A 24830-nucleotide genomic window follows, 5' to 3' on the forward strand; every position below is an offset into this window, starting at 1 on the left:
AAAGCAATTCCCAGAGTCTGACCTGAATTAATCTCTAATAGCTTAGGGAACGAATTCTGCCAACCCCGCTGTCAGGTCTATGAACCAAAGGACAAACATATAAACTTTAAATTCCAGCATTCATAGATCATGGAGTTCTTCCTGTTTCCATCCTTTTTTTTTTTTTTTTTTTTTAATTTATTTATTTATTTGAAAGGAAGAGCAGAGTGAGACAGAGAGCGCACAGAAATTGGGGTGAGGGGTAGAGGGAGAGGGACAAGCAAACTGTGAGCTCAGCAGGGACCCCAATGTGGGACTTGATCCCAGGACCCTGAGATCATGACCTGAGCCAAAGGCAGATGCTTAACCCACTGAGCTACCCAGGTGCCCCTCCATCTCTATCTTAGTATGGATACTTTTGGGAACCAGAATTCCAGAAATAAAATATACCACTGCTCTTTCTCTCTTTCTTATCCTGATATTGTCTGTGAACTACTGTTTCTGAAATATTATAGAAAGAGAGAGAAGGGCAATTTACTATGTTGGGTATCTGAAAAAGCAGTACCTCTATGGCAGAAAAATAACTGATCATATTTCTGGCATGGCACGGATTATAAATCTCTGAGTCAAGAGAATCCAGTGGAAGAAGAACCAAAGCAGTTTTTCTTTTTTTTTTTTTATTTTTTCAGCGATTCTGCTTTATAAAATAAAGCCTGAGTATGCTAAGGCAGCTCTTCCCTCAATTCAGCCTGCTGTGTCTTCTATCAATGGAAATTCTGCCTACATTCTGGAACTTGGTTCTTTATTAGTTTTCAGCATCATGAGTACTTTTTTTTTTTAAAGCCAGATCTGTTTTTTTTTTTTTTTTAAGGGGGCAGAGAAGAGACAGAAGGAGAGAGAAAGAGAAAATCTTAAGCAAGCTCTAGGTCCAGTGCAGAGACCAAAGTGGGGCTCATTCTCACAACTTGAGACCATGACTTGAGTCGAAATCAAGAGTCAGAGACTTAACCTACTGAGCCACTCAGGCACCCCCAGGCAGATACAATTTTTAAGCCAGAATTGTTTAGTTTTTTTTTTTTTAAACAAGATAAAAATCCAGTAAAGATGGGGGTACTTGGGTGGTTCAGTTGGTTAAGCCACTGCCTTTGGCTCAAGTCATGGTCCTGTAGTCCTGGGATCGAGTCCCACATCAGGCTCCCAGCTCTGCAGGGAGTCTGCTTCTCCCTCTGACCTTCTCCCCTCTCATGCTCTCTCTCACTCTATCTCTCTCAAAAAAAATAAAATAAATAAAATAAAAAATCCAGTAAAGAGTCTCAAATGTTTCCCAAAAAGCTAAGCCATTTTAGAGTATTTTTATAAGTATTCTCCTTATTTACTTCTGTATTTAAAAAAAAGCAAATAAATTAGATGGTGGAAAATGAACTGCTTCATACATTATGCAAAGGAACCATAAGAAATAAAGAACTAACATTAAAATATCCCTGGATATGGGACGCCTGGGTGGCTCAGTTGGTTAAGCAGCTGCCTTCGGCTCAGGTCATGATCCCAGCGTCCTAGGATCGAGTCCCACATCGGGCTCCTTGCTCCGCAGGGAGCCTGCTTCTCCCTCTGACTCTTCCTTCCACTGTCTGCCTGTGCTCGCTCTCGCTCGCGCTCTCTCTGACAAATAAATAAATAAAAATCTTAAAAAAAAAAAAAAAAAAAAAAAAAAGATAAAATATCCCTGGATAAAATCCACATGTACAGAAGATGATTCAAGATGTTATAAATAACTCATATGAGGTAAAGCAAACATGCAATATTTATGTATCAGTCTGGAAAAAGGGCACATTTTATTAATCCTCAAGTTCCTTAGCAGATTAATAATAAAAGCTTCGTATAATTATCAATAAGTCCAACTGCTGGGCCCAAAGAAAATGCTAATTATTTTAAGGTGAGTTAGCTTCTTTTTCATCTGATTCATCATCCATAACCTAAAACCAAGAAAAGAAAAAGAGAATTTAAGAATTAAGAAAAGGATTAGAAATTGCTATTTTCCTGATTATACCATTACTTGCTTACCTGAAATACTCCACTCTATAATAATGTGTGTCAGTCCAATAAGAGTAAGTCTATCAACAGCCCCCAAAGCACAAGTCTGTCTCATAAACTGGTATCATAACAATATAAAAGCAAATTTAATATTAGCAAATTAATTAAGCACTGGTCTTTTTAAAATATTTATTGAGAAAGAGAGCATGTGTTGGGGGGGTGAGGAAGAGAGAGTAGGGAGAGGGCAGAGGGAGAGAATCTCAAGCAGACTCCCAGCTGAGAGTGGAGCCCATGCTAGGTTCGATCTCAAGACTCTGATATAAGGCTTAAGCTAAAACCAAGAGTTGGACACTTAACCAACTTCACCACCCAGATGTCCCAAGATTAGTATCTTTTCATGAGTTAATATATTACTCAGGAAATAAAGAGTTGTCCTTTGGAGAGGAAAAGAGTTATATAAACTCAAGAATGTTTTTTCAACACACCTACTACAATTAAACACCAATTCAAGTTTATAACCTGACTGCCAATTCATCACCCCACCCTGGATAAGTAAACATATGTTCCTTTGTCAATCCACCAAAGTGTCAAGTAATGCAATTCTTTAAAGAGGTGTATAAGGCATAGAAAAAAATAATGAAACAAAAATAAGTTTGTTTCTTTAAATCTAGAAGAATTTGGTTCTGATCTGAGACTATCATGGAAAAACAATTCATATTTTGTCTTGAATTGAGTAAAAATAGGTATTAACTTCTAAGGAATTGATACATTATACTTAATCTTAGCAACACACAATCCAGAGAGTTTCATCCATCAATTCCTATTTTAGGCAGCACATTCCTAAATTTGGAAACCTTCTTCCAAATACTTATTTAATACAAAGAATGTACACAACATGTACAACACACAGGGCTAAGTGTTGTAGAAGAACATAAAGACCTGGGTACGATGACAAGTCTCTCCAGGAACTTATGCATAAACATAAATCTGAAACAGACCCACAGGAAGAGGCTTTGGACAAAAGCAGAGCCCAAGTCCAAGGAGAGGACCAATATGGCCTTCAAAGAGCAGATGCCATGTATTATACCAAAAGGATGGATTTTCATACTACTCAGAGATGAATGGTTCTCAAAGGAGCTGAGGAGATGCCCTCTCCTTAAAGGCAGAGTGACCTGAAGAGTTTTTTCAAATTTCCAATTTCCATACATTGTTTTCCTCCTTGATAATTTCTTTCCATAAGGCCAAGCCTCTTGGCTGAGAACCGTGGCAATAATGGCCACTATTACTATTGAGAAGTTTCTGTGCTATTCCTGAGGTGCTCTGGGGCAGAAAAAATCCTATCAGGCTAGAATTCCATTTAGTCCTCTGTCTTACTGTACAACAAAGTATAATTTCTCGATGAGGTTCTTGCCTGGATAAATCTGATGCATAAATATGATGGAGTTCTTCCACTGAGGACTTCCAACTCTCAGCTATAACATCCATGTTTTGAATCCCCTTTTCAAAATTTTTCTTTTTTTAAAGATTTTTATTTATTTACTTGAGAGAGAGACAGTGAGAGAGAGCATGAGCGAGGAGAAGGTCAGAGGGAGAAGCAGACTCCCCATGGAGCTGGGAGCCTGATGTGGGACTCGATCCCGGGATTCCGGGATCATGACCTAGGCCGAAGGCAGTCGTCCAACCAACTGAGCCACCCAGACGTCTCTCAAAATTTTTCTATAAACAGAGCAGCAGCAAGACCTCTGAGTCTCCATTTCCTTACGTACAGAATGGGAATGACTTACTCAATACTGTGTTGTGAGAAGATTAAAGCAACAATATTTGTAAAAAGGCCTGGCAAATAGATAGGTATTCATAACACTAAAGTGAATTCTAAAATAAGGGGTCTTCAAGTCTAATAACAACTGTAACACAGAGATCCAGCCCCTCAAGAATATGTCAGGTCATAAATTTCTTTTTAACCCCCAAATATTTAGTTTAATATTGAATCTCGACTGTTATATAATATTGGCATACCTGTTCTACACCCTCTACTTCCGGAATATAAAACTGCAGCATGTTCTGAATTCCATTTTTAAGAGTAATGATTGAACTGGGGCAGCTGGTACAAGAACCTTGGAGTTTGAGCTGTACGATGCCATCTTCAAAGCCTTTATAGATCACATCTCCTCCGTCTTCCTGCACAGTTGGCCTGTGGTCACAGAATATTTGTGATGTATGTAAAAGAACTGAAGCGTCCACCAAAAAAACTTAAAACAACTCAGGGCTTAGATTTTTATATTGGTAAAATTCACAAAGTTGGAGCTACTTATACAATAGGGAAGAGAAATGTAGCTAGTCTCATTTGTAACTTTTTCAAACAGTTTCAGATAAAATGTGCAAATTCATTCATACAAATATTTGCTCCACTTATTATATTTTAATCCTGCTTATTAATAATCTTTTTAGGCATTTAAGATCTCAAATGTTCTAATAATTACAATTACCTAAGATAATACTCACTCATTTCTTTTGAATGAACAGACGCTGACTGACATGATACATGCTGGCTTTTTCTCGCCAGATCAACTTTGCATTGAAATATAACATTAATAAAAAAAACACATGAATCATGTATGATCAATTATACAAATTTTTACAAAGTGAACACACATTTGTCTCAGGCCAAGACACAAAGCTAGCACCCCCCAAAGTCCCCCTTGTGCTTACCGGCAACCAAAGGTAACCATTTCCTAATTGCTATTACTATTGATTAGGTCTGTTTTGTAACTTTACAATTTATAAATGGGCATTCCATTTTAAAAAAATAGAATTTCCTCTTTTGTATTTGCCTTATTTTGCTCTTAATGAAATTCTTCCACATCATTACACAGTGTTTCATTAAGTGAAAATGCCAGAATTTATCCCTGCTGTTGTGGACAGATATTTGGGTGAAAATCAGTTTTTGGTTTTTACAAACAGTGCGGCTATGAACTCTTCCAGATGTCTTTTGGCATACATATACAGGGCCACGGGGAATACACCTGAGCACGAAATTGCTGGATCAAGAATATACGTATATTCACATTTAGTAGATACAAACAGTTGCCCTTTGCCCACCTTCTCATACCCTCGCCTCACACTGAGAATCAGCAAAATGACCCATGGGAAACCTTCATTAACTTCCCTTCTCCATAGGCTCTTGTGTGCTTCGGCAGCTCTCTACCGTTTTCAAATGAAAAAAAAAATTTTTATTGTATTTTATTGTATTTCTGTAAGTTCTCACCAGGTCTGCTACAGCAAAAGTGGAAGCCTGCAATTCTCCACTCATTTAAATTTCTTCCTTATGGGCAATACTCTGAAAGAAAGTATTTCTCTTCTCACAATCCACCCAAACACTGTTTAAATCATTTTTTCATTTTAAGAAATTTGGTACTATAACAATATCAAACCTAGACTGTGACTGTGAAAGATAAATTCCCTCACTATGTTTAGACAGATTGTCTTAAAAATTTTGGAGTGCATATACAAAATGTAAATTCAACTGCCATGGTTACCTATTACAATTTAGATTTACTTCTACTTATTTATTAGAGGGCTTTTGTTTTCTTTTCCCTCACAGACAGCTAAAAGTAAATTTCTATAATGGAAATTGCCTCTGCAGCATATTTGATTTCAGGCAGAATGATGAGCACATACCGTATTCTAGTATCTAACAATTCCTTAATCATTGCCACAACTTCATCATCTTCTTCAGATCCTATTAACAATTGCAAATAAAATCTATCAATGATAGAAAGTTTATATCCGTGCAAATAAAAGTATTAAAAAGGATGATTTTAACTTAATGTCTCATTAAAAAAATAATAAAAGCATACACATCTAACTTGGTATGGTGATAAAAGGGAAATGGAAATGATAGTTGGAGAGATGGAAAGACCATTCGATTCTCTGAAGAAAAACTTTTTAAAAAAGATTTGAGAGAGGAAGAGAAAACACATGCATATACAGGAGGGAGGGGAAGAGAGAGAGGGAAAGAGTCTCAAGCAGACTCCCCACTAACTGTGGAGCCCAGTGTGGGGCTCAATCCCATGATTCTGAGATCATGACCTGAGCCAAAGCCAAGAGCCTGACGTTCAACCAACTGTGCCACCCAGGTGGCCCTTGATTCTCTGAAGAAAAATTAAGGAGCACTGGCCAACTCAACACTTGGTGATGAAGGTGAATAACTGACATAACTTGATCTACTAATGATGCTAGGGTTTGAATTTTTTTGGTTTGTAAACTTTCATCATCCTCAAGGATTGAGAAGTGGCAGAGAAAAAAGATTGCCTGGATTGTGAGGGAAAGTCTGAGACACAAAGGTACACCTACTTCATAAGTTAAAATTATATTTTTAATTTTTTAATATAGAGGTTTTCAAAATGACATCCATACTAAATATAGATATAAGCCTTATGGAAATTTCCAAAATATTCTACAAATCTGAACAAAAATATGTTTTTCATTTTATGTCATTTTTGCTTTTCTTTTACTTTATAAGGTTATATACTGATCTTTACCAATACCTTTTTGTGGGTTTAAAAATTTTTTTGAGAAATTTACCTTTAGGAAAATGAAAAATACAGATAATTCAAATTATACTATAATACACACTCTAGAGTTCTGGCAACAATATAAGTAAGAATTATCAATATCAAATTATATTAACTTTGAGCCTTTTTTAATAAAAGAAATAAAATATAATAAAACAAAGGTTCTCTTATGTTGGGGTGCCTGGGTGGCTCAGTCAGTTGAGAGTCAGACTCTTGGTTTCAGCTCAGGTCATGATATTATGGGTCATGAGATCAAGCCCACATCATGCTTCACACTCAGCATGGAATCTGCTTGAAAGATTTTTGCCCTATGCCCTTCCCCCTACACGAGTGTGCATGCTCTCTCTCTAAAATAAATAAATCTTTAAAAAAATATACTACCTAGCATTTAAACTAGAATGACACTTTTTTCAAAATGGCTGTATTTCAAAATATGTTCAGTGAAAAAAGGCAAGTTGCATATAATGCACATTAAAGTGAAAAAACTCATACCATATATTCCCCACAGAGACTTACACATGTAGTAAAAGTTTAAAAACAAGCCAGGTTTATATACATCTCTGGAAATAGAACAGGGGAAAGCAATGGATGGGGGCTGTGAGGTTTTGGTTTTATCTTTAATGTTGTGGACTTTTTTTTTTTTTTTTTTTGAGTAAAGCAATAGAAGTTTTTTAAGTGAAGATACTGAGGGGTCTCAACAGGGCTGCCCTGTGTCCTTAATGTTTTATTTAAAAATGGGTCCCAAGAAATTATGGGAAATATTAACATCAGTTAAATTTGAGAGGAGAGAAAATTGGTATACATATTATTTTCTATATGTTTAAAAATTTTTATAATTGAAAAATTCAATTTTGTATAATATAGTCAATTTATGCAGAAGTTTTAAAAAATGATGGATAAAACTAATATATGTGAAGTTTTGTTCCCTCTGGAATTGGTTCCAGATCTAAACATGGTACAATGATAAGAATCTACTATCATGACTTCCAAAATCAAAACAAATGTGAAGAAAGTGGAAAAAAAATTTTTTTTACTTAAAATAAATATTAATTACCCAACATAGTACCTGCTTCTCCTGAAGATGTTTCCTCAGTAACTAAGGGTAAGCCAGAAGCAAAGAAATCCATGATTGTTGCATAAATATCTGGTTTCAGTAAATTCCAGTCTAACTCTTCACTTTCCTGTAAATATTTAAAGGAAAATCCTACATTTCTAATCAAGAGCAAGGACTAATACAAAACAATACTTCATTTCTTTTAAGAATCTTTTCCTATATATATCCTATACTGTGTAACAACAGCACTCATTTTTGGAGAAGACTTGTCAATTCAGTCCTTAACAGATCTGTTTATAAGGACTTTTGGAAGATATAATCTTATAATATTCTTCATCCATTCATTCATCACACTTACGTTAAATGGGCTGTATGTACCATGCTTTGTTTAGGGGATATCACAATGATTAAAAGATACTTTTTCATGAGGTGAAGAGAGTTAAAATGCTGAATGAATTTTGTGTTTAAGGAGAATGATAAAGAGATTTCCTATTCTTTTAAATAAAGTAGAATAGAGTTGCTTGATCAAATATACAGGATATCCCACAAGCAACCAAAAAATTCAACTCACATATACTACTTCAGAGTACTGAAGAAATCCAATGACACAACTGTAGAGCCAAAACATGTAACATGTTTTATCTATGGTGTTGTGCTAGAAGACTTATGGACATCCAACAAGCCCAGTATCCTTCAGAAAGAATCCCTAACTATGTAACCTCTATATCTGGCCAACTAGTTGATTCCATTAAAAAAAAGACACAATGAGGGGCACCTGGGTGGCTCAGTGGGTTAAGGCCTCTGCCTTCAGCTCAGGTCATGATCTCAGGGTCCTGGGATCAAGCCCTGCATCGGGCTCTCTGCTCAGCAGGGGGCCTGCTTCCTCCTCTCTCTCTGCCTGCCTCTTTGCCTACTTATGATCTGTCTGTCAAATAAATAAATAAAATCTTAAAAAAAAAAAAAGACACAATGATTAAATACCTAAATAGTACTAACATCCATAAAGAGAAAGGTAACATGTTTTCTTTTAGTTTTCTAAAGGAGAGCTCTTGGGGCGCGTGGGTGGCTCAGTGGGTTAAAGCCTCTGCTTTCGGCTCAGGTCATGATCCCAGGGTCTTGGGATCAAGCCCTACATCGGGCTCTCTGCTCAGTGGGGAGTCTGCTTCTCCCTCTCCCACTCCCCCTGCTTGTATTCCCTCTCTTGCTATCTTTCTGTCAAATAAATAAAATCTTTTTAAAAAAATAAAGGAGAGCTCTTTAGGAGGAAAAACTATTAGATTGGTCAGTCCATTTAGATTCTCAGGAGGCTGTTAGCTAGTGGCTATGTTTAAATACTATTAAAAATTTATCTACAGGGACGCCTGGGTGGCTCAGTTGGTTAAGCAGCTGCCTTCGGCTCAGGTCATGATCCCAGCATCCTGGGATCGAGTCCCATATCGGGCTCCTTGCTCCGCAGGAAGCCTGCTTCTCCCTCTGACTCTGCCTTCCACTCTGTCTGCCTGTGCTCGCTCTCACTCTCTCTCTCTCACAAATAAATAAATAAAATCTTAAAAAAAAATTAATAAATAAAAATAAAAATGAATCTACAAGCATAAAAGGGGCTATTTTTGTCATGGATTAAGAACCAATTTAGGGGTTCTCGGTGGCTCAGATGGTTGAATGTCTGACTCTTGATTTCAGCTCAGGTCATGATCTCCTGGTTCTGGGATCAAGCCCTGCATCAGGCTCCTTGCCCACAGTGGAGTCTGCCTGAGAGTCTCTCTCTGCTCACACGTACCCTCTAATTAGTAAAATCTTAAAGAAAAAAAAAAAGCTAATTTAGACATGGTATACAGAAGACAAGATACATGGGCACTGCTATGGATACAAGGGCGAAACTAATGAGTTACCTTAGTGACTGGGAACTGGTTCTGGGAAACATTTTAATAACTTATTTGGAAGGCGGATCAGAGGGCTACTTCAGATCTTCAGTAAACAGTGGACTCTACCGAGTAGGGAAATACTGCTAATAATAAAAAAAAAAAATCTGAAGTAGTCTGAATGAGAAAAAAAGGCAGTACATAAGCTTCAAATACATTTACTCATTTAGACATTTAGAGAAAAATAACAGGGGTGCCTGGCTGGCTCAGTCAGGAGAGCATGTGACTCTTGATCCTGGGGTCATGAGTTCAAGCCCCACACTAGGCGTAGAACGTACTTTAAAAAAAATATTGGAGGGTACCTGGGTCGCTCAGTGGGTTAAGCCGCTGCCTTCGGCTCGGGTCATGATTCTCAGGGTCCTGGGATCGAGTCCCGCATTGGGCTCTCTGCTCAGCAGGGAGCCTGCTTCCCTCTCTCTCTCTCTGCCTGCCTCTCTACTTGTGATCTCTCTCTGTCAAATAAATAAATAAAATCCTTTTTTTTTTTTAAGATTTTATTTATTTATTTGACAGAGAGAGATCACAAGCAGGCAGAGAGGCAGGCAGAGAGAGAGGAGGAATCAGGCTCACTGCCGAGCAGAGAGCCCGATGCGGGGCTCGATCCCAGGACCCTGAGATCATGACCCGAGCCGAAGGCAGCGGCCCAACCACTGAGCCACCCAGGCGCCCCAATAAATAAAATCTTTTAAAAAAATTGGAATTATCAAAGTTATTTCAAAGGACAGAAGAACAGGAAATCATCCTTACTCTGCTAAAGAAATAAATTATTCATTTTAAATAACAAATTATGGATAAAAAGTCTCTGAATCATCAATCAGCAATCAGAAAAGGAAATAGGCAATAGCTAAAGATATCAGGTAGATGAGATAGTCTGTAAGAAAAGTAAGTGAAAGAAAACAAATCTACTATTCCATCCATTAAATTTCAATATATGCCCTTAAACTATTATTAATTAATTATGTCATTTCACTTAAGAAAAAATAGTGGGGCTGGAGAAATTCCAAAAACGGTAATCAAATTATGAACAAGAAATAAAATAAAAGATGACTTACCAAAATCAAATTAAAAAAAAACCCAACTCTGTAAGATATAATCACATTTTCAACTAAAGAAAATTTTTTAAATGCCACAGGCTGCATATTAAAAAAACTAAAAAAAAAAAAAACCCTTGTTAAAATAAATACATAATTTGCCATTTGTAAAATGAAGACAAGAATACCTAGTTTAAATAATTAAATTAGGTAATAGACATAAAGCACTTCTGCTATGTAAATGCCATACCAGACACGTGGAAACGTTAAATAAGAGGTGGTCCTCCCCTAACCCTCAAAAAATATAAAAGAAAGCAAACTGAAGAATACCCAAGATAGGTCAGATGTCTCTAAACATGTGGGATCGGTCAGCATGGATTTATTCACCACAATTCTTTTGGTAGAAACCCCTTAAAGCCTGAAAATTCAGTCTATGAAGTCCTTTGTCATTGTTCCCTTCCATAAACATTTTTTTAAGTGAACACCATGTGCCAGGCATTGTTCTAGGTGAACTTAACAAGGCAGGCAATCTCTAGCTTTACAGAGTTTACATTCCAATGTAGGAAAGGCACATAATAAAAATAAACTAAAAAAAAAAGTGACTAAGTGATAAGTGCCACAAAGACGATACAGGGTGAGCTCCTAGAGGGAGAGCCATTTCAACTGATAGGAGCAAAAATGGGCTTTGTGAGAATTTAGACCCAATACCACTTGAAACAACAGGGAAAAACCTTTTACAAAGAGGATATTTGCAAGAACAACTATGGCCACTGGGATTGCCACCACAGAGGAAAACTCTAATTCTCCTCCACACATACAGCTACAAGAGCATTCTGGACTATTTGTAACAAGTCATTAACCCAGTCCACTTTTATGAGTCCTATCAGTGCATCAAGAACTCAAGAGTAATCCTTTCAAATTGCTTAAGAGGAGTTACATGAAAACGTTGGATTTTTTTTTTTAAGATTTTATTTATTTGAGAGAGAGTGAGCCAGCAAGAGAGCACAAGATGGAGGAAGGGCAGAAGGAGAAGAAAAAGCAGGATCCCTGCTGAGCAGAGAGCACAATGCAGGCTAGATCCCAAGACCTTGGGATCATGACCCGAGCTGAAGGCTTAGTTGCTTACCCGACTGAGCCACCCAGGAGCCCGAAAACTTTGGATTTTGACACAATATTGAACAAGTGATTAACTTTGGTGCATACATATCAATTAACAGACCTAAAGGCATACATAGTTCAAATTTAAATAGTTCGTTTCTCATTCATCTAGTAGACTTGAAAATGAAACCGCCTTTTCTAGCAGATACTACTACCTCAGCTGTTGAAATGGGTAGCATAGTCAGATTGACTTTCTGACATTTAGAGGTTAACCAAATGCTACAGGACGACACAGTCCCCTGCTCTTATCTGTGAAGTTCTGAAGTATTATAGCAGATGGTCCATGATGAAAGAGGCCCCTTTAAAGGAGATACACATTCATTCTGCTGGTCAAATATATAAATACAGTTTATTTGTTTGCTTCTTTTTTTATTTCATCATTTAAAATTTTTTTTAAGATTTTATTTATTTATTTGACAGAGAGCAAGCACAAATGAGGTTGCGGGGGAGAGAGGCAGAGGGATTAGAAGAAACAGGTTCCCAGGCTGAGCAGAAAACCGAACTCGGGGCTTGATCCTAGAATGGGGGAATCACGACCATAGCAGAAGGCAGTTGCTTAACAGTCTGAGCCATCCAGGTACTCCTACTCCATTATTTTAAGTTAAGTACTAGTAAAAATATCAAAACCACCAATAACATTTCAATTATGAAAGAAAAAAAAGAATTAGTTAAAAATAATACTTGGAGCCTGAATTCTAGTCTGCCCAGGTTGAATCATGGCCCTACTACAGGGCAGATATATAATCACGGACACAATCCTGCACTTAACCCTCTGAGGCTCATGTTTTTCTCTTCTGAAAAATGAGGGATTTGGGATTGTAGTTAATTTCAACTTGAAAATTCTACTTAATTAATTGATAAATGTGAGAAGTAAACCTAGAGATTTTTAATAACAATATGTATATAATATATCAAGAAAGAAATTCTGGAGAGAGATGTTGGACTTGGAAAAAAACTGAAAGAATTTCACCAATTATTTTATATAATCCTATGTTTACCTTTGTGACAGTGATGAAATCTGGTCCAAAAAAGACACTTTTTACTCCTTCAATTCTAAATAACTGCCTGTGAATAAATAAGAAATACGAGATAATAAAACGCTTTATTACAAAAAAGTTTAAACATATACAAAGGGAGACAGAAAAGTAAAAAAGTAAGAAAGGTTTTACATACCCATCCCCAGCATCAACAATTTAGGGCCAGCAATGATCAACTCATGGCCAATCTTGTTCCATCCTCTTACCCTACGATCTAGCAAACACTCTTAGGTATTACCCTAAGAGAAATGAAAACATGCTCCACAGAGACGTGTCCATGAATCTTTATAGCAGCTTTATTTACAAAAGCCAAAAAGAGTATCTGGAAATGCCCATCAACTAGTGAATAACTGAACAGACTGTGTGTATCCTTATAATGCAGGACTACTCAGCAATAAAAGAATAAACTAGCGATACATGCAAAACCAAGGACTCTCAAAAGCAGTATGCTAAATGAAAGAAGCCAAACACAAAAGACTATATGGTGGCATTATATAAAACCCTAAAACCATAAACTGTGGTGGCAGAAAACTCAATAGTTACCAGAGTGATAGATGTGTCAACTAACTTTATTGTGCTAAGCATTTTGCAAGGCATATGTATATAAAATCAGCACATGGTATACCTTAAGCTTACATAATGTTTTACATCAGTCATATCTCAACAAAGTTGGAATTCATTGCCATGAAACAAAATAGTTACCAGGGTATGGAAATGAAGAAGATTGAATGCAAAGAGAAATGAGGGATTTCTGCAGTAATCAAAATGTTCTCTACTCTTATTTTAGTGGTGGTTACACAACTGTGTGTGTGTGTGTGTGTGTATATATATATATATATATATACACACACACTTTTAAAGATTTTATTTATTTATTTGACAGACAGAGATCACAAGTAGGCAGAGAGGCAGGCCAAGAGGCGGGGGGTGGGAGGAGGGTGGGGAAGCAGATTCCCTGCTGAGCAGAAAGCCCCATGTGGGGCTTGATCCTAGGACCCTGAGATCATGACCTGAGCCAAAGCAGAGGCTTAACCAACTGAGCCACCCAGGTGCCCCACAACTGTATATATTTATCAAAAGTCTGGACTATACACTTAAAACTGAATTTCATTTCATGTACATTATACCTCAGTAAAATTAGTTTTTCAAATCCTCTAAGGGGAGAGGGGAGGATTATAATTTGAAAAGCCCCTGTAAGGGATTTTGAAATGCACCATCCTTTCCCAATCACTGATGTATGTAACATACCAGAGCAATGTCCTTTTTCCCTTACCCTTTTTAGGAATAAAAGTTTACATATTCCAAAAAAGGTTAGTTTACCTTTTCTTTGTCTATCATTGCCAAGAGTATTACTGGAATTACTATCTGAATTATTGAGAATTTTGTCTGAAATGATGTCATCTGGGTCCTCTAATTCAATATTAAATTTACAAGAAGTTACAAGATACTTGGTTACATAACATGATCCAATAAACCCAAGCACAGACCTATAAGCAGGTCCCTTGATTGGCTCTATGTATCTGCACTGTTAGCAAATCTATTTTCTTCACATGGAAGGACCATGCGAATGAATCAACCTGATCTTTGGGCCATGTCATGGGGACTGCTTTAGGCAAGAATTCATAGGTTCTATGCTTAAAGAAACAAAACACTTAAATGGAGTTAAAACATTATTATATATGCTTTGCCACTTAGGTTACTTTCCTCAGTACAATTTCAACTTCTACAATATCCAAAATAAAATATAATACTCAGCAGTGAACACATATACCAAACATAGTCTGACTTACTCAGAATACAAAGACTATTACCTCTCTTAAGCTAGATACTGTGATTGTTAAAGTTTGACAGCAAACATATCCAACATAGTGAACTAAGAAGTCAGATTCTTCCAACCCGCAACTGAGCTATTCATTTTAAACATTTAAGTCATAAATCTTAATATTTGTTCCTGTTAGATTTTACCTTACCTGCTTTAATCTATCATTTCGGCCTAATGAAACCTTTAAACATTTCTCTGAGCTTTGCATCTAACATAGAAGCAATTCTTTCCATCTGGAAACTGATAATTTTATCATCATTAATGTCCCAGGTAAAGAAAAGTATGGAATAAACATGCCAACTAGAGAGATAATACAGATACTACAGAGCCTCTGTATATGCCACTAGAGACAGATTTACACTGCTTAAATTTTTTATTTTAGATTTTATTTATTTATTTGAGATCCCAAGTAGGCAGAGAGGCAGGCAGAGAGAGGAGGAAGGAGGCTCCCTGCTGAGCAGAGAGCCCAATGTGGGACTCGATCCCAGGACCCTGAGATCATGACCTGAGCCGAAGGCAGAGGCTTAACCCACTGAGCCACGCAGGCGCCCTATACTCTGCTTAAATCTCGTCTGTCTTGTCCAGAAGGATAGTAAGAAATAGGTCAAATGCCCATCTGAAGATAAACTACTGTTCATTCATTCAATTACTCATTCATTCAACAAATATTTGAAAACTCACTGAATATCCCACACCGTACTAAGCACTAGAGATGGGCAAGACAGACGGGTCTCTGTTTTTAGGAAGCTTTGCATTCTAGCTTATAGTAAACATTCTCTTTTCAAACAACAAAAACAAGATTAGTTTTGCCTGAAGGAAGATAATAAATTCTGTGAATCCAGGAAATGAGCTACTTTCAAAAGACTAATTTGAAAAGGGCTTTTGCCAACTGAACATCTGACAGAAATAATCTCCAACTCATCTGTAACTGAAGAGTCTTTTTTATTTTTATATACTTTTAAATACAAAATACATAAATTCACTTTTAATGTAAACATTTCAAACTATTCATATAAAGTGAAAATGCCTCTTGACCACCCCTCCCCCAAATCCACTGTTATCAGTTGGGTGTACATTCTTCCAGACTTTTATGTTAGTGTATTTTTGTTGTACTGTGTTTTTTGTTTTTATATAGGTAATAATCATATTGTACATAGTGGTCTACAAAATGCTTTCTTCACTTAACTGTATTATTATTATTTTTTTTTTTTAGAAGGGAGAGAGATCAGGGCAGAGGGACAGAGGGAGAAGGAGAGAGAATCTTAAGCAGGTTCCATGCCCAGTGCAGAGGCTGATGCGGAGCTCAATCTCACAACACTGAGATCATGACCTGAGCTGAAATCAAGAGACGGACACTTAAGCGACAGAGCCACCCAGGCACCCCAACAGTGTGTCTTCTGACAGTAAATGAGGGTTCTCCTCATCCTTTTTTAGTATCTAAGACTATGCACAAAGTTTATTGAACTTTTCCTATTTAGGTTGTTTCCAACTTGTCACAACTACCAACAACGCTGCAATGAACATCCTTGTATCACCTTGTATGTGTTATGTGGATGTTCTTTTTTTTTTTTAAAGATTTATTTATTTGACATAGATCACAAGTAGGCAGAGAGGCAGGCAGGTTGGGGGGCAAGCAGGTTCCCTGCTGAGCAGACAGCCCAATGCAGGGCTCAATCCCAGGACCCTGAGATCATGACCTGAGCTGAAGGGAGAGGCCTAACCCACTGAGCCACCCAGGCGCCCCTATGTGGATGTTCTTTAAGGCAGGGTTTTTCAACTCCACTAGTAGCTTATAAAATCAATTAGGTATTAATCTGGATTTCATCTGATATAATAAAACAATAGAATAAAGAGAATTAGAAAGGAAAGAAGAATGTTTTACACAGGGTGAAAACTGTCCCATTGAATGCATGTGCATGTATCTATCTATGTACGTATGTGTGTATATGTACTAGGTTGTAATATAAAAGGTTTCTTACTGTGGCCTATAAAAAAAAAGTATGAAAAACAAATGCTCTAAGGCATTATTGTGAGAAGTAGCATGTGTAGGCCAAAGGAAATGTGCATTTTTATTAATGAGAAATTTAAAAAGGGGCACCTGGGTGCTTTGGTCAGTTAAGTGGCCAACTCTTGATCTCAGCTCAGGTCTCAATCTCAGGGTCCTGAGCTCAATCCCCACACTGGGCTCCATGTTGGGACATGGAGCCTACTAAAAAAAAATTTAAAGTGAAAAAACATTCCTGATAGAAGTGCAATTCTGGCTCTTCTAAGTGTGAAATATGAAACAGCTGTGCGTATAGAAGTAATTATCTAAGCTTTACTCTCTAAATACCTCTGGCAATCAGTCTCAGGCTTAGGTTACCAAACACTTAAATTGATGTAAACTGATTTTAGTACTTCTTAATATAAATAATTTCTCTAGCCATCATTAAAAAGAAGCACATTCCAGTATTTTTGTTGTTTGTCCTATATCATCTGACATACATCTAACATGTCTGTAGCAAAATTTAAAAACTGTCTCTGACTTGTTTTTAAAAAATCATGCCAAATCTAATAGCTACTATTATTTATGGTTCTGAGTACAATATTTTAGAAACTACTCCATTTTGAAACATCTAGAAAAATTCAGCTATCCTTAAGAAAAAAATGAACAAGTTGTCACTGTTTTTTTATAAAGAGTTTTAAAGATTTACAATGGAAATTTATATTATTTTCATGAATTTTTTAAAGTAAAAATATAAATTCTTATTTAGTCCTGCTATAGATCTTCAATTACTTTTCAGAAGGGTTTCCTAATATTTACTGTTATTTTTCTCTTATCTCTTACCCGAAAAGAAAATAAAGCATTCTCTACACTAAAAACAATGCAGTACACATAAAAATACAATCACTAAATGAAGCCGCCTTCCCCCCAAAGTCAGTTATTTATGTTTCTTGGTAAAAGCAAATGAGAAATAATATTATACCTAGCCAGAGGGGAGCGAAATGCTGCAGCTGGTGTGGGAAAATCCATGGTCCTTGTCTCAAGAACTGGTTTTCCTGGGATAAACTTTAAACTGTTGGGATTTGGAGTATCTTGTGTTTGAATAAACATGTGTCTCACTAAAAGAGAAAAAAGAAAAAGCATGTTATTCCAGAAAAAAAAACAGTGGTTAAGTTTATGAACTATGAAGTACTCATTTTCAAAGAATCAAAAGATGTAAGAAAAAAGAAAATAAGGCTTGTTGCCCAAGCCAATGAAATAATTTTTAAAGACAACAAAGAAGTTTAATGATATATTTAGAATAACTGCACTGAATTTTTTATTAATATTGATGATTTTTGTTATTCAACAGACTCTAGCAATAGCCTTATTTTAACCAGGAAGGCATCATTCAAGAGCCCTCAATGTACTTTATTGGTGACCTAGTGCTAATGGCTGCCATGATCATAAATCATCACTGTGATAACAAAAAGAGCAAAATGTTACTTTTTCTTCTTTCCAAAGTGCTACATTCTTTTAAAGAGAGATAGATAGGGGTGCCTGGGTGGCTCAGTGGGTTAAGCCGCTGCCTTCGGCTCAGGTCATGATTTCGGGGTCCTGGGATCGAGTCCCGCATCAGGCTCTCTGCTCTGCAGGGAGCCTGCTTCCTCCTCTCTCTCTCTGTCTGCCTCTCTGCCTACTTGTGATCTCTCTCTGTCAAATAAATAAATAAAATCTTTAAAAAAAAATAAAAATAAAGAGAGATAGATAAATTTATTTTTTTTTTAAAGATTTTATTTATCTATTTGACAGAGGGAGAAACACAGCAAGAAGGGAACATAAGCAGAGGGAGTGGGAAAGGGAAAAGCAGGCTTCCCACAGAACAGGGAGCCTGATGCAGGGCTCGATCCCAGGACCTCAGGATCACAAGCTGAGCTGAAGGCAGACACCTAATGACTGAGCCACGCAGGAGCCCCTAGAGAGATAAATTTATAATATTAATATTTAGTGTGTGAATAACTACTATATGCCAGAGATGGGGGCTGAGTGCTTTAAATATATTTAAGCCTTTAACAACCCCATGAAGAAACCCCATTACTCCTATTTCACTAAGGAAGAAAATGAAGCTTAGAGTTAAGTAACTTGTCCAATGGTATAGACTTAGTGATATTATAAATTATCATGTAAGTGGGAACATATGTGAATTACTTTCTTGAATATTTATTTATTTATTTATTTACTTTCTTGAATATTTTTAAATTATCTTTACAGGTTCTTCTTTGTTTATTCCAAGGCCATGAATAGTTCAAGAACAGATTGATTAAAGGAATAAAGAACAGAATCTTAATTTCCTACCTTGTTATTATGAAAATAGTTCGTAGGACAAAAGATAGTAGTGGAATTTTAATAGTCTTAAAACTATTAACCAGGTCCTGATGGTTTATTACAAAAATAAACTTTCTAACCAAAACAAAATAATTCTCATCTTAGAGCAGTGTACCTAGATAGATTAATTTATTGAGCAGTTGGGCATGATGCTTAGTACTCCCTGTGAATTACATTATTTAATCTTTACAGTCTCCCAGGGAAACACTGTTTTTATCCTGTTTTACAAATGAGGAAACTAAAGCTCAAAGTCACTCAGTAGTAAAGACAGGATTAAAGCCCTGCCAATTCCCCACATGGACTTGCTTAACCACTATGCATACATATTGCCACTCCATACTCATTAATGCCCAGGATGATAGGAAAATACATTTAAAATCAGTCTTCCTGGGGCACCTGGGTGGCTCAGTGGGTTAAGCCTCTGCCTTTGGCTCAGGTCATGATCTCAGGGTCCTGGGATCGAGCCCCACATCAGGCTCTCTGCTCAGCAGGGAGCCTGCTTCCCCCCATACCCCCCTACCGCCTGCCTCTCTGCCTACTTGTGATCTCTTTCTGTGTCAAATAAATAAATAAAATCTTTTAAAAAATAAAATAAAATCAGTCTTCCTCTCCTGTGATAATCCTCATATTGTATGTCTGAGGAAAAATAGTACAATATCAACAAGCAACAGCTTTATTTTAAATTAGAAAGAGATTAAACTTGGGAAAATACAGGATTTGTACGGAAGTGAATTCTTTTTACCCATTATAAAAGATTCTAATTTCACAGCTGGGAACGGTTTTTACACTTTGCCAAGCAGCCATCTAACTGATGTTGAGTCATTTCCTTGGTGAAGGAGAAACTGAAACTAAACTCCCATACATTTTAAGTCACTGTCCTATAAATATTATCAATTGGTGACTTGGTGAACAGGCAAATCCTATAAAAGACAAAAATTTTAAAAGATAACCTCAAAATCCAAATACTTGATTTAAAATATTTATACCTGCAGGGCACCTGGATGGCTCAGTCAGTTAAGCGTCTGCCTTTGGCTCAGGTCATGATCCCAGGGTCTTCGGATGGAGTCCTGCCTCAGGCTCTCCACTCAGCGGCAAGTCTGCTTCTCCCTCTCCCTCTGCCCCTCCCACTCTGCCTGTGCTCTCTCTCAAGCAAATAAAATATTTTTTAAAAAATGAGATAGTTATACCTCCGATGAATAAATTTATCTGAAAATCTGTATTACCTGGAAATAAGTTTTCAGATGGAACATTAAAGAAAAGCCTGCCACCGGTTTCTATAAATATAAGACAACAAGGTTCTTTTAACCTTGGACCTAATCATTTCTTGAAGACTTTCTTAATAAGTTATTGGTAATCAAAATCTCCACACACATTAAGCGCTCTCCCACAGTATTTGAGGAATTAAAACTGGTATTTTTATACTCAGTCCATTTGTGTAAAACTATACCTGCAGAAAGAAAAGATTTCAGAAATACTTGAAGGTAAAAACTATAAATGTGGGGTGTCTGGCTGGCTCAGTGTGAAGATCATGCATCTTTTGATCCCAGGGTTATGAGTTGGAGCCCCATGCTGGGTGTAGAGATTACTAAAAAAATTTTTTTTAAACTACTATAAAAAAATTTGACAGCATAATCTATATATATTGTCTGAAGTAGAAAATATATGACATCATGACATAAACTTTCTCTTTTGACAATGAACAAAGCTATTTCGAAATAGTAATCTGACTAGGTATTAACAAAATCATTTCAATTACAGTCTAAGCTGGGCTTAATTAGGTATTTCAGAAATGACTCCCAGGTCCATCTTCCAGAAAGATGCCCCTCAAAGTGTCAGCAGGGCTAGAACAAAATAGAATGATCTAAAATAATTTTTCCCATTATGCTTGGTACTAATAAGTAACAGGTTAATAGAGAGGCAGAAGCTTCCCCCAAAATATACATTAATGGTACTTAAAGTCAATATCAAAGACTAAGATCAGTGGGTTTCCAAACTGAAAAACCTGATGACCTCATAATCCCATCTCACAAAATGTGAAAGTCCAATTAAAGTAGCTTAACTTGCTAACTCAATATTTATGCCTAAATTTTTAGTCTGTGATTCAAGGAGCCAGGCAAGGGTTTTCTCTTTTTGCCCTGGTACACAGGAGAGGTAAGGTCTTTACCCTGATCCAACTCATGTAGTTAGCCAGAGTCAGCCACCTGCCAGAATATGGCCACAAAGTGTTTAAGCTGCTGATGGAAATGGGAGAGGGCCCAAGGGCTGAACCCAAACTCTTACAGCTCCATAAGCACATATAGGCAGACATTTACACACAGACACACAAAGACAACTCCCAGGGTTCCCTGATCACATGACACTGGTCATATTTTAATAATGTCCAAATCCTATCTTCATACCTACTTCCAATATTAATGAAAATAAAACCATGTAACATCAACAAAATTGTCAACAAAAGTCATAACTAATTAATTTGGGCCTCCAAAAAGACAAACTACATTGAAAGTACTATTTTCTAAGGCTCGGACAAAAACTAGAAATTTACTGATTTTAGGTGTATTCTTTTTTCCTTTTTTTTTTTTTTCTTAAACAATTACCTTTTTTCTTCTTCTTCTTCTTCTTCTTCTTCTTCTTTTTTTTTTTTTTTTACAGAGCTTTCTTTTTTAATCCAGAGAGAAAGAAAAAGAGCGAGCATGAGCAGGGGAAGGCAGGGACAGAGAGAGAGGAAAAGGAAGAGGGAGAAACAGACTCCCTGCTTCAACAGAGAGCCCAAAACAGGGCCCGACCCCAGGACGGTGGGATCATGAACCAAGTTGAAGGCAGATGCTTACCCAACTGAGCCACCCAGGTGCCCCTTTTAGGTGTATTCTTAACAAAACAAGGAGGGCAGCAGCTTAAAATACATAGTGTTTTTTTAAAACAAACCCATTTGTAACTTCTTTTTATAATATTTTCATTTGCAAAATCAATCTTGAGCAATGTTCCAGAAGATGTTATTCAAGATACTGAGATTTCATAGGCTTATTGGACACTATGCTCAGGATTCTTTTCTTTTTTTAGACTATTATTTGAGAGAGAGAGAGCACACAAGTGAGTGTGTGCAAGTTGGGGAGGAGCAGAGGGAGAGACAGAATCTCAAAAACTCCCCACTGAGTGAGGTGCCCAATGACGTGGGGTGGGGCTTGTGGGGTTTGATCCCAGGACCCTGGAGATTACAACCTGAACTGAAACCAAGAGTCACATGTTGAAATGACTGAGCCACTCAAGTACCCCTGTGCTCCAGATTCTTGAAATCTAATGCCAAAATATGTATAAAATAATTATAATAAATGTTATGTTATGACACAAAAAAGTGCTGTTATTTTTAGGCACCTGAATGGAAAATTTACAAATTCTTATCTTTTATGATCCATCAAATAGTATATAAGTACAATTTCATTAGCTTCTGAAACATAATTTGTTCTAAAAGGTAAAATTTTACCTGTGTTACATAAGGTTGCAGGCAGTGGGAAAAGTGGTTTATGTACAAACTGATGCAGAAGCTGTTTCTTAATGGTGTATGGATTCATCATAGGACAGAATCTATATTTAAAAACAAATAAAAACGACATTTCAAGAGAGAATCTTTTAAGCTCAATTTCTACTTCACTTATATAACAACAAAGCTTAATGTCATTCTCTATCCACATTATTTCCACTTCCTTAGGCAAGCAATATCTGCAAACAATTTAAAAACAATGGCTCAAGTGGAAATTTATACCCTTGATAACCAAGTGTACACAGTATAGTACAATATCCAGCGTTAAGAAACAAAAATGCAACTACACTTGTGATTTAGAGTCTGGATTCCCAGACTCTTAGCTAGTTCTTTGCAGGAAGGATGCAAAGAACTACCGTGTTTTTTTTTTTTTCCTTTGTAAATTTAAAAAAACTAGGCAATAGAGTCACACAGTTCAAAATTCAAAGGGAACAAAAGCAAATACTGTGCAGTCACCCTCCCTTTTCTATCTCCACGACGTTTCCCAGGAAAGAGAACCAATACTACCTGTTTTGGTTTTGGTTTTTTATTTAAAAACATTTTTTGACAGAGAGAGAGAGAGAGCACAAGTAGGCAGATAGAGAGGGAGAAGCAGGCTCTCCACCAAACAGGGAGCCCAATGTGGGACTCCATTCCAGGACCTGACCTGAGCCGAAGGCAGCGGCTTAACCCACTGAGCCACCCAGGCACCCCAATACTTCCTGTTTTCAAAGGTATTTCAATACTTCAAAATTCTAACAGAAAGTGTATTATTCCCCTCCAAATTGCTAAAAAAAAAAAAAAAAAAAAAAAAAAGCCAACAATCTATATATGCTTTTTGCCTGGAAACCTCTTAAGAGTGTTTGTAACTTTGGTTATTTCACTGTAATAGAGAAGTACTGATTGGCTATTTTTTCATGGCTTTGACAAATTAAAAATGAAGGGAGAAGGGGAAAGGGAAAGGAAAAAAAATCAGTAGTGAAAAGTTTGCAAACTACTTTAAAATCCAGGTTGTTCTTTTTTTTCTTTTTTTTTTTTTTAAGTAGTCTCCACACCCAACCTGAATGAAGCTCAGTGTGGGGCTTGGAAGTCAGGACCCTGAGATCAAGACCTGAGCAAAGATCAAGAGCCAGATGCTTAACCAACTGAGCCACCCAAGCACCCCCAAATCCAGTTTAAAATACATTGCTATCATTACAATTTTCATTTCACATAAGTCACTGAAGAATTTTAAATACATATGATCACTTAAAAACTTTCTCTGATTACTTTTATCTCCAAAAACCCAAGGAAAAGGAGCATCTGCATTTCTGTGACCCTCAGCAGCCAGAAGGATGGCCTCAGTTCCTCGACTTTACAATGAATAGTCACAGCTACCTTTAAGACTGGGCCAAAGAGGGACCCAGATAATCCATGTAAAGTGCTTAAAACAGTGCCAAGCACTTAGAGCAAGAGTTCATAAATGTTCGCTACTAGTATTATTATGTGATAGGTGCCCACTAATTAATTACTGAATGAAGTTTAAGGTTTAGGAGGAAAACATTTTTATCTATAGCTCACTGCCTAAATCTCGACTACACTGGAATATGGAAATACACTGGAGACCAGTATTCTCTTCCCTTCAGCCTAAGGAAGAAGCACCAGAATGGATGAATATGGTACAGAGATGGGTTTAAAGTGACAAAATAGTTACGGTGAGTTGCATTATTCCAGTAAGACATCTATCCAAATCTAACAGAGGGGGCCAGGAGGTGACTAACAAAAAAATCTTCCAGCAAACTTAATGCATTTACATTTCAAGGGCATCATTTGCAGGGAAACTCCTTAATATTCACTAGGTGAAACCTTGTTAGGCCCTTTTGTCCTTTTGTTCCAGAAGCAAAATCCAGGTACAGCACCTATTTAAGTCATCATTAGGGACTCCCGAGCCGGGTTTCAGAGCCTCCGACGAGGCGCTTGCAGATCCCGCCCGAACTCGGAGCGCCGAGCCGGTTCAAGGAGAGCCGCCCTCCGCAGGGCGAAACACCCAACGGCAGGGACGGGGGCGAACCCAAAGGCTCAGTAAGGGGCACTTCTCCCCGCCCCAACGGGGCATGTGAGGGGGCTGACCGCTCTGCTAAGCCCAGCGGTACCCCGGTGCGGAGCTCGTAGCTCGTCACCTACCGCCTACGCAGCCCCGCAGCAGCAACCGCCGCTCCGCAGCGTAGCCGGGCCGCAGCTGCCATCTTTGTCCGAGTGCGCAGCCGTGGGGGAGCGCTCCTGCTTCGCCGAGCGGCTGAAGCCCCGCGCAGGCGCAGGCCGACCGGGAAGTGGATGGGCTCCGCGGAGAGTGTACCCTACCGGCCGCTGGCGGCGCTGCT

The 24830-nt window shown here is 37.5% G+C and overlaps 1 protein-coding gene and 1 non-coding gene across 5 annotated transcripts; both read right to left on the minus strand.

Annotated features, from left to right (window-relative positions):
- Positions 1–1762: 1762 nt before the first annotated feature.
- Positions 1763–24799, minus strand: NFU1 (NFU1 iron-sulfur cluster scaffold). Of its 4 annotated transcripts, none has more exons than XM_059187874.1 (8): positions 24634–24799; positions 22435–22535; positions 17572–17707; positions 12745–12811; positions 7651–7765; positions 5689–5749; positions 4027–4201; positions 1763–1952 (listed from the first exon to the last, which is right to left on the minus strand). In XM_059187874.1, the coding sequence occupies exons 1-8, from the start codon at positions 24693–24695 to the stop codon at positions 1908–1910; spliced, it is 762 nt and encodes a 253-aa protein (XP_059043857.1). In that variant the 5' UTR covers positions 24696–24799; the 3' UTR covers positions 1763–1907. The 4 variants fall into 4 exon arrangements, with proteins under 4 accessions (XP_059043857.1, XP_059043856.1, XP_059043858.1 ...); XM_059187873.1 differs by having other exon boundaries at positions 7639–7765; XM_059187875.1 differs by having other exon boundaries at positions 7639–7765; positions 24369–24722.
- On the minus strand, positions 16786–16845 carry LOC131808725 (U7 small nuclear RNA). The gene has a single exon (XR_009344926.1). It is a non-coding gene; the product is annotated as a U7 small nuclear RNA (small nuclear RNA).
- Positions 24800–24830: the final 31 nt, after the last annotated feature.

Source organism: Mustela lutreola, chromosome 9, assembly GCF_030435805.1.
Source record: "Mustela lutreola isolate mMusLut2 chromosome 9, mMusLut2.pri, whole genome shotgun sequence".
NCBI lineage: Eukaryota > Metazoa > Chordata > Mammalia > Carnivora > Mustelidae > Mustela > Mustela lutreola.